Here is a 17,538-nt window from a genome sequence, read left to right as displayed (position 1 = left end):
TGCCTTAGAGTCTTGGTGATTCGCTGGTAACTTGAGCTGGAGTTGCTTAAGCTTGTTGATCCTCTGATTTGGTGTGGAGCGGCAACAAGACACATGTACAGGGATGTGGAGACACTTGCTTTGGTGGCTCAAGCTCCGAAATGATCATGGCGGCAAGTGATTGGAAGAGAGGTTATTGGTGAGGTCTTGCCTTTGTAGCTTGGTGGCTCATTCGGTTTGAGACCTTACCTTGGTGGCTTGATGGCTCAAGAGCCGTGACCGGGTACCGACCGAGAGCATATCCTTGGTGAAGCTCCAACGTAGACTAGAGATAACATTTATTTCATCGATACTACGGGATAAAAATCTCTTATACCAAGATTGTCTCTCTACCTTATTTACGTTTCCATATTTACGTTCTTGCAATTTACCTTGTTAGAGTATGTTACAATTCTCTTAAGCAGTAGAATTGATACACTAGATAAATCTAAAGCATATTTAGTTAAAATTGAGATAGATTTATCTTATGAAGTTTTTAGACCTAATAGTTTTTAAGTGTCCTAATTTTTCCCTCTTCGAACGTCACCGGTCCCTATAGCCAGCGCCGGGTCCAAGCCCACCTACCACATACATCCTACAGTAGCTACAGTGTGAGGTGCCCAGGGAGGCCGCTGATTCTTGGCTGGATAGTATGTACGACATGGTCATCCTTGTTATGTCTATTTACATTGCATAAGAGGAATTTGCACAAGTTTTTTTTCCTATGTAAATTTTGAATGTTTCTTTTGTAAAAATCCATATTAGTGTCAGAATACAGTCACTGTGATTCCTGATACCTACATGATCATCACTTACGTCCATCTAGTTGCATGCAGTCACTACGATTCATGATACCGACATGGTCATCCTTGTTACGTTATTCACATTACATAAGAGGAAATTGTATAGGTTTTTTCCTTTGTAAATTTTGAATGTTGCTTTCGTAAAAATCTATATTAGTGTCAGAAATGCAGCACATAATCCATTGAGTTGTATGCATTCACTATCAGCCCTGGTACATGGTAATTTATACATGTTTTATTGTCAAAATGGAACATACATTTCTAATGTCTTATTTGTACTCAGCAAATGTATTGTAATTTGCAAATTTCAATGCTGTACATGTATCTGATAGATATTAGGTCTGATTTTAGAGTTATTGGTTACCTGATTTTCCTTCATCCAATTGTTGTTCCAACTGTTTTGCCCATTTCTACTCTGGTTGTAGTCAGTATCATTGAGTTCTGCACATCAGTTCTGTTTTCAAATATGAAATAGATATCTGCAAGATCTGGAGTAAACCCTCTTAAACCATACTGTCCAAACAGATATTTGCAACATCAGTTAATTTTTTTTTTGTGTGTGTGTTTTGAAGGATCTGATCAATAGAATGCTGCTAATTCAAAACAAGGAAAGGGATCTGGATGCAAAGAAACGACATCTTTTCTGATTCTGAATTCTGATTTGCCTTCATCGCTTTTCTCCATGGTTTCGCCTGCTTCCGGTTCTTCCATCTTCGATGTTAATTTGCGTTTCCGTTACGTGTGTCCGCCTCTTTTTTTTTTTAGGAGAAGAAAATGAGGCCCATCTGCCTCTTGGTGGCTCTCTTGTTCTGCTGGCAGGCCCATCTAACGAGAAAACGAAACTGAACATAGGCCCAACAGGCTAGAGATAAACAACACAAAGCACATCACAAACCACTAGGACCAATCAGCGAGAAGAGACAGATACGATGATTTTTTTTCTATATTTTTTAAAACAAAATTACAAAACTATGTTGCCGTTTTGGAATTTGACAGAAATAGACTGATAGTTTTGTAAATTTGTCAAAGTTTAGAAAAAAATTCAGATATGGTCGCAGGCCCAACAAACTGATGGATACAGAGAAAACACAAAAACACGAAACAGGCCCGTTAAGATTTCCTGTCTCCTCAGATTGACAACTGGCACGTAGATGTGAAGATGTTTTCTCAGTCTGACGGTTCAAAAATCGCATGATATTGTCAAATAAAACCATGCTAATGACAACTAGACAGTCCCAAATATGATTGCATACCATTACCATCCTAATTCCTAGTCCAGAGATACAACCAGATAAATAGCGGTAGTTTTAGCCTAGAATATGATCCTATAATATTAGTTGAACTAAACATATTTAATCATCACCTCCTTCTATCAGTTTATTGCCTAAACGCACCTTACTTTTCCTGGTGGACGACCACCGGAAGACCGGGGGAGCAAATTCTGTGAGAGCTCTGAAAAAAAGACCTCCGTGGGATCTTCATCCATGTTACACATTTTGGATCCAATGGTTTAAGTGCGTGCGTGCAGATGTGATGAAAGACACGTGCCACGTGAAGGCAGAGGTCTACGTGTGAAGCCCCGTCTCACATAATTTGCTTATGGGGGAGGGTCATGGGAGAAAGAACCCGGAAGATGATCAGAAAACCTGCAACCGCACTAAACCAGATTTCAGTGCGCCACATGAATTTGGCCTACACATGTCAGTTACTTTCAATGTCTCTGCAGTACACAGAGAATCCGTGTTCGAATCTAATCATACTCACAGTTTACTTGATCAGAAAACCAACAAATATTTACAGTTCAGAATGTTCACCTGTTAGATATTATGCCTCAAAATTACAGATAAACTCGTAGTCAGAAATGCTCCAAACATGGTCTATAAATATTGGTCAAACTCCTATACTTGTACTTGAACTATCATAATATAAATTAGTCTTCAGTAGTTTTTTACCTCCGCATTAGAATGTTTTTCCACGTTAAATTATGTGTCCCTCGTATCCAAGATCCTAACACCCCTGACACTCAACAATCTACAATCAAGAAGAATAAAGTAAGCTCCATACCAGGAACAAATGCAGCATAACTGAATCAGCAATTCAGCATCAAAGTATCAACATGAAAGAACAAACAGATTATAATCACTACAGTGTCTCTGGAGGTCATATATTTACAATCACCTATACTAGCATCCATGGACGATCATGATCCATCTATATCTGAACTACTTGATGAATGTCCACCAACTAGCTAAGAATTCATCGGTAGAGTTCAGCCTAGCTCAAAACAGGAGCAACATTGTCCTCACTTCATCCCTGAGCTTGAGCTGCTTCCACTCCTCCACCCACAGCGTGTAGCTCGACTGCGGCGCGACCACGTCGACGGACACCTCCTTGCTCGCCACCAGCTCACCGGAGTAGCGCTCGAATTCTTGCAGTACCTCCAGCTTCATCGCCAGCTCTGCTGCGTTGAGCTCGCTCCGGGCGTTCTCCGTCAGCTCCCTCGCCTCCTCCACCCGCGCCCAGAAGCATGGGTCCTGCGTCAGCCCGGCGTACTTGCTCCGCCTCCTACTACTGGTCGACGCCGCCGAGTTAGATAACGTGGTGTCGCGGCCGGTGCCAGTGCGTCCCTTCTCCTGCCACCACCTGTCGAACAGCTCGTACCTCCTCTCCCGTCCGTTGGGCACGTAGCTTCCGCACGTCCGGTGGAGGTTGTTGCGGTGGTAGTCGGCGATGTCGAGCGGCTCGACAAGGAGTTGGTAGAAGCGGGCGGCGTTGACCCACTTGGCCCGGCGGTGGAAGTCGTGGGGAAGCTGGCCCGCGTCGAGCATGGCGAGCACGTCGTCCCAGAACTGGCCCAGCTTGATGCGGTTCATGTTGACCTTGCTGAACTTCTTGGGCGACCGCCGCTGCTTGAATGCATCGTAGTACCCCGTCTCGCTGTCGAACAGCACCTTGTACCACTCGATCTGCGCACGGCACGGCGTGATCCGGCCCAGCCGCGTCGCCAGGTGAGCGCAGTTCAGGCTCGGCCGCGGCCCCACCCGCTTCGACGTCTTCAGCCACTGCCGCGCCGTCGACGCCTCCGTCCCCTGCTGCCGCTGGCAATGGCATGTCAGACATGACACTACATGGCACACGCGATGTATATTTTTTTTATGTACACGCAGAATAGAACATATGTGTACTCTCACCTTGACGTCGATGCCGGAGGCTTCCAGCGCGAGTGAGACGCCGGCGTCGTAGTTGGACGTGGCAGAAGCGTCGTCGGCGCGCAGGCGTCTCTTGAGGAGCAAGTGCTGCGGCATTTTCAGCACGAGGTCGCCGTAGCAGGAGTGCGCGAACTCCGGGGAATCCGCCCCGGGCGAGCACCGAGAGGCGAAGGTGGCGTAGAGCATTTGGACCGCGTCAGTCGGGTTGTCCAGGCACGCCGCGCCGTCTGGGGAGCACAGCACGTACGTCCCGAACGGCCGGTAAGGGCTCCCACCAAGAGTTGCAGGAGCGGCGAGCTTCTGCTCCGTCGCCACCGCGCCGACGTGCATCTGTATCAGCTGCCGGAGCGCGTCCTGGTCAGTGTCCACCATGCGTGCAGTGACCGTGGTCACTGCGCCCGCGTGGCGGATGCCCGCCGGCCATTGCTGCAGCTGCATTTCGACGATCATGTGCGCAGGGACGGTTTCCAGGGGGCAGAAGAGGAGCCTTGGGACGATGTCGTGCTGCGAGACAACGTGGCAGAAGTTGCCGCTCCACCGCTCACGCAGGATGGCGCTGGACAGCGCCTCATTGCCGAGCAGCGGGCTCCCGAAGGTGACGCATAGGACCGGAGGAGCCGGGGCCAATGTCGAGCTTGACGATGAGATGCAGAGGTAGTGCAGCGCCGCGAGGGCGGCAATGGCGCCACCGAGGGAGTGGCCCGTGAACACGACTGCCTTTCCCCTGATCTGATTCAGTAGCATCTGCTTTGTCAACCCAATGCAACGAGTAAGTCACAGATTCTCAGTGGCAACACACTGCACAAACTGAACTTTACTAGCCTCATTTCAGTGCCATAGGTAGAAAAATGAAATATATACTAATTCGCTGCATGGTACAAATCACACAGAACGGTGCATGTCAGTGAGGATGGGCATTCGTTAAGCATTCGTAACCAAAAAAAAAAAAAAAAATCGTACGTTTACCATTTCCCCTACAAGAAGGTATTGGATGGAGACAGGGTGCAGTCCTCTGAAACATAACTGAAAAGATCAAGAAATGCTGAAGTTTCTCTTCTTCAGTTATCTGAAGAATGAGAAATTGATAATCTCCCTGACATGTAGTGGGGGTGGATGTCACCAGGCCAATCAAGGTTCGATTCTCCCTACATATTAATGCTATAGGTGGACATCTCTCCCCTTAGTCGAGTTTTTTTTTTTAATCTGAAGAATGGGACCAGGAGGACCCATATGAACTAGTGGTAGAGCACAAGTCTGTCGTCATTGAGGTCATTAATTCTTGAAGAATGGGATTTAGTGCAGATGTCTGAATCATAAGTAAAATGTCACATATTTTGATGATCATCTGAAATTATTTAAGAGCAGAGGATTTTATATGCTTTATCACTATCATCTGTTCTGTTGCAAATAAATGAGCAACAGCAACTTTTGGTGGGTACTGTGAACTGTGCCATGTGTGCTGTACTTTTTGTTTGCATTGGCACAAACTGACAGGTGCATGGCATCTTAAATTAGCCGCCAAATTTGACAGGGATTGTACCCTCAACACACACAACATCCTCTGAGATTTGTGATAAAATGAACAAACTCTTACTATGCCAGAGGCACCAAACTAACACAACAAATCACAAAAGAGAAGATAGACACTAAAGTAGTCCATCACAAATTCACAATGAAACATTTCAAATTCAGAAGGAACAAACAAGTGTAATCTGCCCAAAAGAAAAGTGTAATACTGCCCAAAAGCTTTTTATTCGTTCTAATGTTTTTCAAAAAGAAAGATTTTGCTTTTGTTTTCATCCGACAATGTTATTAAATTGGTGGGACCAATTTAACTGTTAAATTTATTGCCACTGAAATACTGAATAATTTATGACAAAAAAGGTACTACTGAATACATAATTGACACTGGGATTATAATATCTGAGTACATCTCTCTCCTCTGTATGAACACAAGGACACAGCAACTAACCAACGAAAGGCGCACCAACATCACAATAACTTTTTCCCAGGCCAACTAGAAGCAAAAATATCAGATGAGCACATGAACCCCAAATTAAACCACTCAAATTAACGCGCTGAACATCAAGTCGATGATGATAATTCATCAGATTTTTCCGGTGAAATTACTCAGGTACCTGGAAATCAGGGGAGCCGCACAATTTCAGGAAGCACCGCAGCGCCAGCGCCTGCACGGCGACCGGCTCCCCGGCATCCGGCTCAGCCGAGACCAGCGGCGCGAACATCCGACGCGCCGCGTCCCCACCGAGGCCCACCGGCGCGAAGGCGCCGCCGCCGGCCACCGCAGCGCCCGCCGCCGATAGCGCGGCCTGCACCCCGGAGAAGGCCACGAAGACCGTGCCCCCGTCCCCGCCGCCGTGGACGAACCCTGAGGTGGCGGCGGCGGCGCCCTCTGCGGCCGCCACGCATCGGTCCCAGGCGCGCGCCAGCAGCGGCGAGGAGGCCAGCAGGGCGCCGAGGACATGACTGGTCTCGAACCTTGAAACGGGAGAAGCATTTGAGCCTCTTTCACTTCACACACACACACAAATTGGGCGCGAAAGGGAACTGAAGAAACCAACTTTGTCGCATGGCTGATGCTGCAAGTATTTATATGTGCTGAGGTGAGAACAGTTATGGAAGCATTGGAGCGAGGAACTTACATGGAAGCTTCTTCATCTCCGGTGTGTTCCATGACCGATGGGCTTCCCAGAAACAGGTGGTCGAGAGAGAGAGACTTGTGTATGGGAGCTGAGTAGAGAGAGAGAGAGGTGGGGGGGGGGGGAGTGGTCAAGTTCAATTCGGTGGCCTCCTCTTTGGGGTCAGGGGTCAAATAACATGGTGGATCTTGTAATGAGAAACTTTTGTTGCTCCCTTTGTAGCCCTTGGAATGAAAAAAATTTTGGTCACACAATTTGGAAATATACTATCATAAAGATATCCGTGTTTGGATTTTTACTATCGAAAGGTTTTGGTTCGAGTTTGTGGTGCTTAATTTTCTATTGCCCATTACCTTTTGTTTGTGCAAGTGTGTGCTAGCGGCCTTTATAATGGAAATATAAGTGCAATCACATCATGTACTGCAATCCAAATGATCAAAAGCATCCTTAGACATTCCCATTTGAGCAGTGTAACCTTTTTTAAAAACATTGCTTTGTGCATGCCACGTATTCATATTTTACACCCAAAAAGTGTGAGGAGGTCCCAAACCTCTAGATGTGAAGGTCTCGAATTTTGGGAACCTTCTGTGTGAACTCTCAAGTTGTAAAGCCACAGTTTACCGATGCAAAATAATATGTTATATCGCTTTTTTTAATGTTTTGGTCAAATCAGTAGTTCACAACATGCAGCCCAATCTATTAAACATTTCTTTAAATTGACGACAAGGACAGCATTCCGGCAGGTCACTACAAAATCTGTCAACCAGTTTGGGCTCACGTAGGCATGGCGCGGCGTGTGAAACACAGGCTCAAAAGAGGTAGTGCCAAAAGAAAGAAATGCCAATTTCTAAACGCGAATTTTAGGTTGTTGAAATCTTTAAATGTCATCTTTTATACGTGGATTTTAGGTTGTTGGAACCTACAAATGTCATTTTTATACGGGGATTGAGGTGTCGTATTTTGATGAGGGTGATAGTAAAATTTTTTTGCCACGTCACAGGTCATCATGTGTTTTGTCATGTTAAGATGTCGCTCATTGGATGGACGACAACTTGATATTATTCTTTTAATCGGCGACGTTAGTTTAGATATACAGCATTTAAAAATAGACGTGTATTTTTATAAATATTAAAAATAAAATATATAAATAAATAAATCCACATCAGTCATGCTGAATTTCGAAGGATTCGACTTTGACCAGATGCAGATGTGGTCGTGGTCTTCGTTCAAACAGAGAACAAAGACTGACGGGCCCACATCCTCTTCTGGCATCCCAATATCCCATGCATTCCCTTGGCGACGACTCCCAAACCTTGGAAGAAGCAGGTTAACGTCAAACAGGAGTCGACAGTAGAGAAAATCAAAGCAAAAGCATCCATGAACTGTTCGCTAACAAGATTTTTTTTTCTTCTAAGATGATCCCTTGTATGCCACAGCAAGTCAAGTTTAAAAGCATTCGAAATGTCCCATCGACACGTGGATCCGAGTCTCACAACACCACATTAGATAGCACACATAGAATTAGAAAAGTTATGCAAATAAGGAATCGTCCTACAGACTAATTAATGTATAAAGGCTCGATGGTGTCATAATATTAATGGATGGCAGCAATTCAGGAGTTTTAATTTTCTACGTCCTTGCATGCCAAGATTATAATGCGGGTGTGAAAACTCAAACTAATCGGCCAAATTTAGCGCAACAGGGAGGTATTGGATTATATATATATATATAGGACACCTATTCTATACTCCTAGGAGTATGTACTCCCACATGCAATATACCACCTAAACAAACACTTTATACTCTTTTATCATTTTTAGTATACTCTAATACTAATTCTAAGATACTCCAATATGAGTTGTATGAAAAAAAATTCAATGTTAGCCTTTCATTTTTGCTATATACTCTTTTTTATACATAAAAGAAGTATATACGCAAATTAAGATAAAAATCATGGAATTTCATAAAAATTTTCGTGAGATTTGTATTGTAGTATCTTATAATTACTAATGAAGTATATTTAAAGTGATAAAGAAGTATAACTCATGTGTAAAAGTGGTATATGAGAGGTGGGAGTACATACACCCAGGAGTACATACTAGTTTTCCTATATATATATATATATATATATATATATATATATATAGAAAAATTAGTCTGTACTTTCGGAGTACATACTCTCTAGTATAATATACCATATAAATAAACTGAATATACTATTTTGTCACTATAAGTATACTTATATACTCATTCTTAAACTATATGAAAAAATTAAAAAAAATCCATCAATTTTAATAGATTTTGATAATATTTTTATATTTGTACATAAAATGTAATATATAAAAAAATATGTACAAACCATTAAAATATATATATATATATACTACTTAAATGATCTTATATAATTACATATTCCATATATATACTATTTATCACATAAGATACTCTCTATATTACGATATACCTATATAAAAATATATACTCTCATGAGTAACAAACTTTATATACAGAGAGAGGATACCATATCAGTCCAGGTCCACTTCAAGTCTTCCGTGTTTGAATAGCACGTCCACACGTATATGCTGTGAATGCTATCAGTTCTCTGCTAGCAAGGTACTTCGTGCTTGTCAGTGCAGTGCTTCATCTTCTCTGTGTAGTGCAGTGCTAGTAAGGTAATTGAAAACTTGAATTTTCAATTGGCTTCGGCCCATCACTCCGTATATCACCAGGAAACCTGTGCACAAAATGAGGTAGAAACGAAACGATGAGCATTATTGTGAACATTTTTGCTGTTATTCTAAAAACTTAGGAACTTTTTATTTTAGTCTTTTTAGTCTAATATTTATTATTAACTTTTCTCCGACTAATTTTTCAAGAATTAACCATTTATATCATGACACAGACTGTCAGGCTGGACTGACCATAGTTTGGACCATAGCTGGAAAGCGGCCTGTTGCAACTCCAATGCCGCAGCCGGCGTCACGCATAAGGGCTATTTTTTTAATAATTTAGTGGATGAGTTTATAATAAAATATTAGATTAAAAATGCTAAAATAAAAGAATATAAAAAATACAATAACTCAGAAAAGATGATAGCTTTTTATAAACTACTACTATGATTCACCGATATATGCTGACACCTGTCTTTATATGCAGTGCAGCCCACCAATCGCTCAACTGCATCGATCTGACGAAACATGAAGTAAGCGAACGCAGCGTTCGTGGCGCGTGCGCGTCACGTATGATGCCACACGTGTTCGCCGAAAAGGTGGTGCTGTGCTGCTCTCACACGAAGAGGAGCCGAGCCGCCCACGCGAAACAAACACGGCAAAGCAGAGACAAATACTTTTCTCTTCTTTTTATATATATACAGATCAGATGTGTGATGGCAACAGCAAAAGATCCAAAAAGAAAACGCAGCTGAATCATCGTGCAGCATCTTACTCCCAAGGCTCCATCGTTTCCCCACATGCACCTGGTTCTCTAATGCACCGATCACAGTGCCAGCAAAAAAAGTAGAAACAACGATACCAACTTGTTTTTCTTGAACGAAAGGAGAGATAGGTGCTCTGCCGATCACTTAAAGAAGATACCCCATTTGAAACACAAGCATTTCATATGGAATAGTTTAACCCTTGCGAAAGTGTAGATAAATTTCCCACCGTTCAAATTCACAAGAAGACATCAGGGAGCACATTTGACTTGACAATTCTCACAATCACAAGAAGCATCAACTTCACAATGTCAAGAGTGTTTGTATAAGAGTTCCTTATCCACAAGCAAGAGATTCCACAATCCACATGCACTCCTTCCCGTTCGCCATTTGACAAGCGATAAGTAAATGAAAGGACTTAGAGTTAGTGCATCACTAGTTGAAATTTCAGACAATGGTTGGCAAACATCGCACTCAAAGAAAAGGTACAGAGTGGACTTGTGGAGAGAACAATCATGATGATAACCAAAGTACAATGTGGATGAAATCAATCTAGTTCAAAGCTGTAACATGAAAACAAGCTCTAACTTCAGACAATGTTACAAGCCACATTGTCGTATTGCTGATGTAAAACGAGTAGAATGCAGCAATCTACACTTCATTCTCTTATGCATTAGGATGTAAGGGTACACCCAGGCAGCCAACATAGGACAAATGCGATGTCAGTATTGTCGCATCAACTTGTGATTTTACAGAGTTAACATATGCATGTAATTCTCTAATTTTTATGTATCGTGGTGTTTTTGCTAGACATTTTAGTTCCTAGACTATCTACACTTTTATGTTAGGTCACCCATGTGATAGCCCAATATGGGGAGTCGTATGAGTCTAAGGTGATGCAAAAGCGAGTTCCATCAGGTGCTCATGCTTGATGAAGGGGCAGCACATCCGAACTCGGAAGCATTAGACATGATGTTTCAGCTATTGGTCCTCTGTGTTGAACATCTCATCAGATTCCATAGGAGATGACCAGTAGTGGAGTAGGGATTCCACTGTCAGTTGTCGTGTGGCACTCAACAATGAGATGAAGAAGCGACAGTCATCTATCTTGTATTCTTCAAGATGATTTCTATGTCCAAGGCTCCGAATATTCACCTACCAAAAGTTTAAATCCAGTCAATACGAGGTTCTTGATTGGGGGCCGATTAAATCACAGATGAGGTTCTTGATTGTTTATTTCTTTTTGATTTGATTTGAAGGTATGCTCTAAAAAATAAAAGGCAGAAGTAAATCTTTCGAAACCAACACATCTAAATGCTGAACATACAGCAGAACTAAGCTTGTTTATATTTACCAAATGGTCCTTCCATAAAGTATCAAGAGTCTTCAAAAGTACTTCCCGCTGCAATTCAACAGAGTTGAAGATGTTCAAATAACTTTAGGAAAAAAACTATCAGCCTTAACAGGCCCACGGCCATGTCTACTCGTTGAAATTCAGATAATGATCGGCAAACATTGCACTCAAAGAAAAGGTACAGAGTGGACTTGTGGAGAGAACAATCATGATGATGACCAAAGTACAATGTGGATGAAATGAATCTAATTCAAAGTTGTAACATGAAAGCAAGCTCTAACTTCAGACAATGTTACAAGCCATAAAGTCATATTGCTGATGTCAAACGAGTAGAATTAGGATTCAACAGAGCAAAACTTCAGACAATGTTACAGGCCAATAATATTGTGAAAAATATGCTCAGTAATATTATGGAAGTGTAAAAATTGGAAAATAACATCCAATGTGAGGACGACATCGAGCCTTGGGCCACATGTCAATAAAATGTTAGATATTATTTTCCAATTACCACACTTCCCCGGTGTTACTTAGCAATTACCCCTCTCGTGTTTCATGATAACATCTTTTCTGTTTTGCATATGTAATGACCAGAATATAACTTGTCAAAAACACCAACAAAATTCCATTATGCACATTTCCATATGCTAGTTTGTAAAAGAATAATGTTTAACAAGCAGCATTACATAAATGTGCAAGACTCATAATGGGAAGACCAGCTAAAAATGCACTCCAGATTACGATATCACATGAAAAGCAAAGTGACTTTGATCCACAAATCCACAAAAACATAGATAATGGTTTGGTTGGGTTTGAGGGCCAGACAAAACTGTGTGAACAAATTCACAAGAGAAGCAAACCTCGGTTCCACCAATATGTGTGTCATTATAACGGGACTCTTGCACAGTGCTCAAGTAGGTAGCTATTAGAAAATTCCCAAAATATTTGCGAAGTAGATTGACAGTTGTTGTATATCTCCCTTTCCTGGATTGTTTATCACAAAGAAGCACAGATAAACTATCGAATTAACAACTGTAGATGAATGCGCAGCTGTACTATGTCAATGATAAATATACAAATGTATCATCAACAACATACTTTGATGTATCATCAACACAAATGGCAAGCCACCACATTATAGAAGATGCTTTCTTTCGCATTCCTCTTAATGAATTAGGTGGCACTGGCATGTTTGGAATAGCAAAACTATCAGCCTTCATAGAGCCATAACCATGCATTTGCTCAAGTGCTGATTTTAGGTCTTCCTCTTGGATGTCCTTGAATGATTCTGCAAAGCATCTTAGAAGTCAAAAGACCCATTATAGAAGAACATGAAGTCAATGTGGTTTTGGGCATATTACTCCCCCCTAGACCGACAAACTCATACAAAAGCTTTGCCAAATTCCATGTCTTGGGAGGCTGAAAGAAAAATGAAATTTGGACAGCCGGCATGGCACCAAAACTGCATATTTCTAACAGTAAACTTAAGACTCAGGACACTGCCAAGTACCTTTTGGGGATCAATATTTACCAAAACAATTTTATCAGCTATGGCTTGCATGTACCTAATAGCATTTCAAGTAAAGGCATGTCATTGAAATTGTATTGCATACTGAAAGAATGAAAAAGTGACTACAGATTGATGATTGAAGTAAAAGCCAAACATTATTTTTGGAATATTCATCAGCAAATGGAAGGGGACGCAGGGTGCCTATCTTTCCTCAAAAGAGAAAAACAATGTTAGGTGCTGGAATTACAGTTCATGCACAGCACTGTAGCACCATGAGGTACTGTAGCACGCGATTAGGTTAGTTTTAGATAACTTAGTAGTTTAGATTAAATAAGAGTTAGAGATAAGTTAGAGTTAGATTTTAATTAGGACTTTGTAGGCCAACTGGCTCCTGGCTGGCTATATATACACGGCGCTAGTAGTGATTAATCAATCAATCAAGTAAGAAAAATCAATCTAGTTCTCAATTCCCTTCTCCTGTATCTTCCCTATAGTTCTAAATCTCTCCAATCTATAGTCTAATCTCTCCCCCAATATTCTAAGTCTTCCCAATCTATAGTCTAATCCCCCCTAGCATTCGTCGCCGCCTAGCTATCCTTTCGGCGGTGTTTACCCAAACATACAAGCTGCTTCTATTGTATCGTTCCAATTATTTGTTTCTTAACAATGACAAGCTATCGCACTTGTTTTGATTTAAGACAAAAGGTGAGCACACAAGAAAAAAATTACTAGAGCGGCAGCAAGCATTAACACAAATGTCATCCAGAACACAGGCTTCCCAAAATATGCAATGCAAAAATGAGTGAATCAACAAATGGAAATTTCAGTGACTCATGAATAGTTGTCTGATGCTAAAGCTTTGCACTAGCTACCTGTGGACTTGGACATTGTGATCGATCCAGTAGTCCTTAGACTGGGCTTGTGAAACTACATGTATTTTCATACTCTTTGCTATCAATTGCAAAAAGTCCCAAGATTGCCCCAGGATGAACGGATAGCTAGTGGATTTATACCATGAAGAGGGTTATTTTATTGTTCTGATGTTCCACTAGTTTTGTTCTAGGATAGTCTGAATTTTTTTCTAGTGCATTGACAATTACATGGGACTGCTGCAGTCTGATTGGACAGGACAAAACGGTCTAGCTTTGTTGGTTCCTCATTTTTATCTACATGAAAAGACATGCTGTTGTGAAGCTAATCATCTAACCTTGCTTGCAAAATGTATCATTCTTGAGAGACAAAATCTTGTATTGTAGTTAACATCTACCAACTTGGTTCTTTTAAATAACACCTAGAATGCTAGCATCCATCAACATTTAAGAAGTAATCCAACTAAGTCCCTATATTATAGCAAGAAACTAATAGCATCATTGTCAGAAATACTGAAATTCAGATAGTACCTCATTAATTATGATAGCTTTTCCATTCCTAACAATATACTGGACATCCCTAATAAAACACTTTGGCCTTCAAAGCATTCATCACAAATCTACAGCATTTGTGAAGTTATGGTTAGTCACTAGTCGCTACATGTCAAACTTGCTTTTAAGTTTGTTGCACCTCTCGTGTGATGCCATTATTTAGCTTTTGATTTTAGCAGCTAACTGCAACCATGACTATGAGGTGCATAAGCATCAAATCGACTTATAAGCAACTTGAGACTGTCCTGAAAGAATTGTGACACGTCTGACTTGCTTCCTTGCTTGCACACATATGCATAGTCTTTAAAAGAAGGTATATACACAACTGCATTTCAATAGCTGAATTGGCTAATTGATCAAAAGTTGCACATAGGAAGATAACCATTGATCAGACAAAAAGGTACATATCACATATAGAAACAAAAAGTGATGGCACCTTGCCCATGGATTATTCTCATCCTATAGATCATCTGTACCGAGAATGATCTTAGCATGAGTTACTCCATCCTCTGTCGGATCTATATTATTGTCCTTTAGTTCAATAGTGTAACACTGCACAAATAAGTCAACATGAAATAATCATTTTAAGGAATTGATATTGGCAATTGTGAGCCTTTGTAACATATATCTTCTAGCAACAAGAAAATACTCACAATGCCCTCCGTAAGAAGTTCTGCAACTTTAGCAGCAACTGGATACCGAGTTGCATATCTATTATCCCAGTAAAAAGATGGGAAAAATAATATGTCACATTTCACAGGTCAAGAAACTGAAACGACGTTTGAGGAATTAGGTTCAATAAGGAATTAGTGATAATACCTCTCCACTTATTAACAAAGGATTCCTTCCCTCGTCTATAAGCACTGATCCACTTCATCCATAATAGCAAAATGGAACAGTCATGGCCTATCAAATCATGTGGTATGTAGAAAATGAACAAATATAGATAATCCAATATTCCGAGATGTGAGAGAGGACAATCTCAAATGTACCATCTCATAACAAGTTGTTCTTTGTTTCAAGATAGGTTGTCACGAAGACAGTCGAATTCAAGTTCCTGCAAGGAATATACAACTTTTGAGAACATTAATATATCAAGATCTCAATGTATACTACCAAATAACTAAGATAAGCAAGTAAAGTCATCATTAACAAGTACTCGTATGTGTTTGTCCCAAGTACCATTTCATCATACCCAGCTCATACCAAGTTACCACAACAAAAGGTTGCCTCCTCTAAGCTTGATAACCACATGATAAGATTAACAAAGAGCTAGTTTTCTACTGAGCATCTTACCAAGTTGTTAGTGTATGTGATGTCGCATCTGTAGCTGGCACTTCTCTCATCAAACCTCATACCCACCTATGCATATGCCATACAACAAAAACAGCAAAAGACGCTTATGTGTTTGCCTCTTATGCTATTTCTATAAACAACTGTAAACAACGTCAGGTATTTTCAAACCAGCAGAAGGGGGTCTAGAAAGTATAACTATAGTTTTTTTTACTATAGTGTAATTACCTGAATTAGACCCACAGTAAGACTGAGAAAGCGATGAACACGGCCCATCCATTCAGCATCACGCTGAGCCAAATAATCATTTACAGTCACCACTGAAAAAAGGATCACAGTGCTTAAATGTGAAGAAATAGAAAAGAAAGACATGGAGATGGAGAGCTAACTAGAACAGAACACTTGAAATGTGCAATGTGGATCAGATCATTATATATGCTCATCTTTGGATCATTACTCATGGTCAACAAGCATGGATTCCATGGTAACTGAAATCACTTAAAATTTATTTATGTTTAAATCATTTATTACAAATATTGCCAAAAAAAAAACATTGGCATTGCAGTGGTAAAAAAAAAACTTGACTCTCTTCTTCCCTTAAAATCATCAAAAGAATTAGGCTAAACATGGTTACCAAGCACAACCTAAATGTGCTTGAAAATTAAGTTTGGTTTAACTTGACACATCACTAGGATATACAATAGTGCATATCTTCAGTTTTGCAATGGATCCGCTGGAAAGGACACATAACAAGCTAAGAGTGTGCACTGTGTTCATTCACAATGTGCAATGCATAATAGACTCAAAAGAATGGAGAAGTTATAGTAGTAAACCATCTAAATGCGTAACAGATTCAACAGAATGGAGCTACCTATGTCAGCTAGTTTTACAAGTAAAAATGCAAAGTATCTGATTCCACACAGTACCACGAACCCCTTCCCCTGTCAGCACATTGAGATAAGACGCTAGTGTGGACACTAGTGTCTTCCCCTAGCCCATCTTCATCTCCGCAATGCACCCATCGTGGAGCACAGCACCACCAATTATCTATACCAAACACATTAATGTAACAAAACTCAATCACAAGAACCAATTTGTATGTTTCATCGCAACCCTGAGCAAGCAAAGCTGGGTGGGTACCTGAACATCAAAATGCCGCATCCCCAGTGTTCTCCTCGCTGCCTCCCGCACCGGATCCGGATCCTTGTCCTCCCGCACTACGGCAAATGCTTCTGTACGCCAAAATAAGCACCACCACATCAGATAATAGAATAACACTACAATGCGATAATGGGCAGCAGAAGCAGCCGTACCTGCCTGGACGTCGGTGAGCGTCTCCCCGCGCGCCAAGTGGGCACGGAACTCTGCCATCTTCGCCTTCATTTATACACAGGCGCACATAGCCATATCGAGAAAACAATCAGCCATAGCTATATCGAGAAACCATCCGCGGGTGGTGAAGCACGGGACCTGTTCGTCGAAAAGCCTCCGAAGGGCCGGCTCGAGCACGCTGACTGAGACTACGAGGCAGCAGTAGTTGCGAACCACCCAGGCATTGAGGATGAACAGGTCCCTCCAAGGTCCTGGCTTGGACGCGGCGATGACGCAGGAGAGAGGAGGCGGCTTCTTGGTCTGGGGATTGAGGGCTCGGATTATGGGTTTGAGATTGCGGGAGAAGAGGCAAGTGGGCGGGATGGGGGTGGAGAGCAGGCAGGTGGAAGGGGAGGAGAGAGAGGCGGCGGTGGCAGCCATGGGAGTTGTCCAGTTGGGAAGTGGGAGATGAGAAAGGAGGAGAGGGAGAAGGAAGAGGTTACTTACATGTGGACCATATGTTGTGGTC

The 17,538-nt window shown here is 41.6% G+C and overlaps 1 protein-coding gene and 1 pseudogene across 2 annotated transcripts; both read right to left on the bottom strand.

Moving 5' to 3' along the window:
- Positions 1-2,875: 2,875 nt before the first annotated feature.
- LOC133887200 (lipase-like PAD4) lies at positions 2,876-6,890 on the bottom strand. Of its 2 annotated transcripts, none has more exons than XM_062327151.1 (4): positions 6,694-6,890; positions 6,169-6,529; positions 4,013-4,774; positions 2,876-3,919 (listed from the first exon to the last, which is right to left on the bottom strand). In XM_062327151.1, the coding sequence occupies exons 1-4, from the start codon at positions 6,723-6,725 to the stop codon at positions 3,101-3,103; spliced, it is 1,974 nt and encodes a 657-aa protein (XP_062183135.1). In that variant the 5' UTR covers positions 6,726-6,890; the 3' UTR covers positions 2,876-3,100. The 2 variants fall into 2 exon arrangements, with proteins under 2 accessions (XP_062183135.1, XP_062183134.1); XM_062327150.1 differs by having other exon boundaries at positions 2,876-3,910; positions 6,694-6,808.
- Positions 6,891-10,775: 3,885 nt separating this feature from the next.
- LOC133886296 (protein translocase subunit SECA2, chloroplastic-like) lies at positions 10,776-17,502 on the bottom strand (annotated as a pseudogene).
- Between the last annotated feature and the right edge of the window lie 36 nt (positions 17,503-17,538).

This window comes from Phragmites australis, chromosome 12, assembly GCF_958298935.1.
Source record: "Phragmites australis chromosome 12, lpPhrAust1.1, whole genome shotgun sequence".
NCBI classification, from domain to species: domain Eukaryota; kingdom Viridiplantae; phylum Streptophyta; class Magnoliopsida; order Poales; family Poaceae; genus Phragmites; species Phragmites australis.
This window is presented reverse-complemented; position numbering and strand designations above follow the sequence as displayed.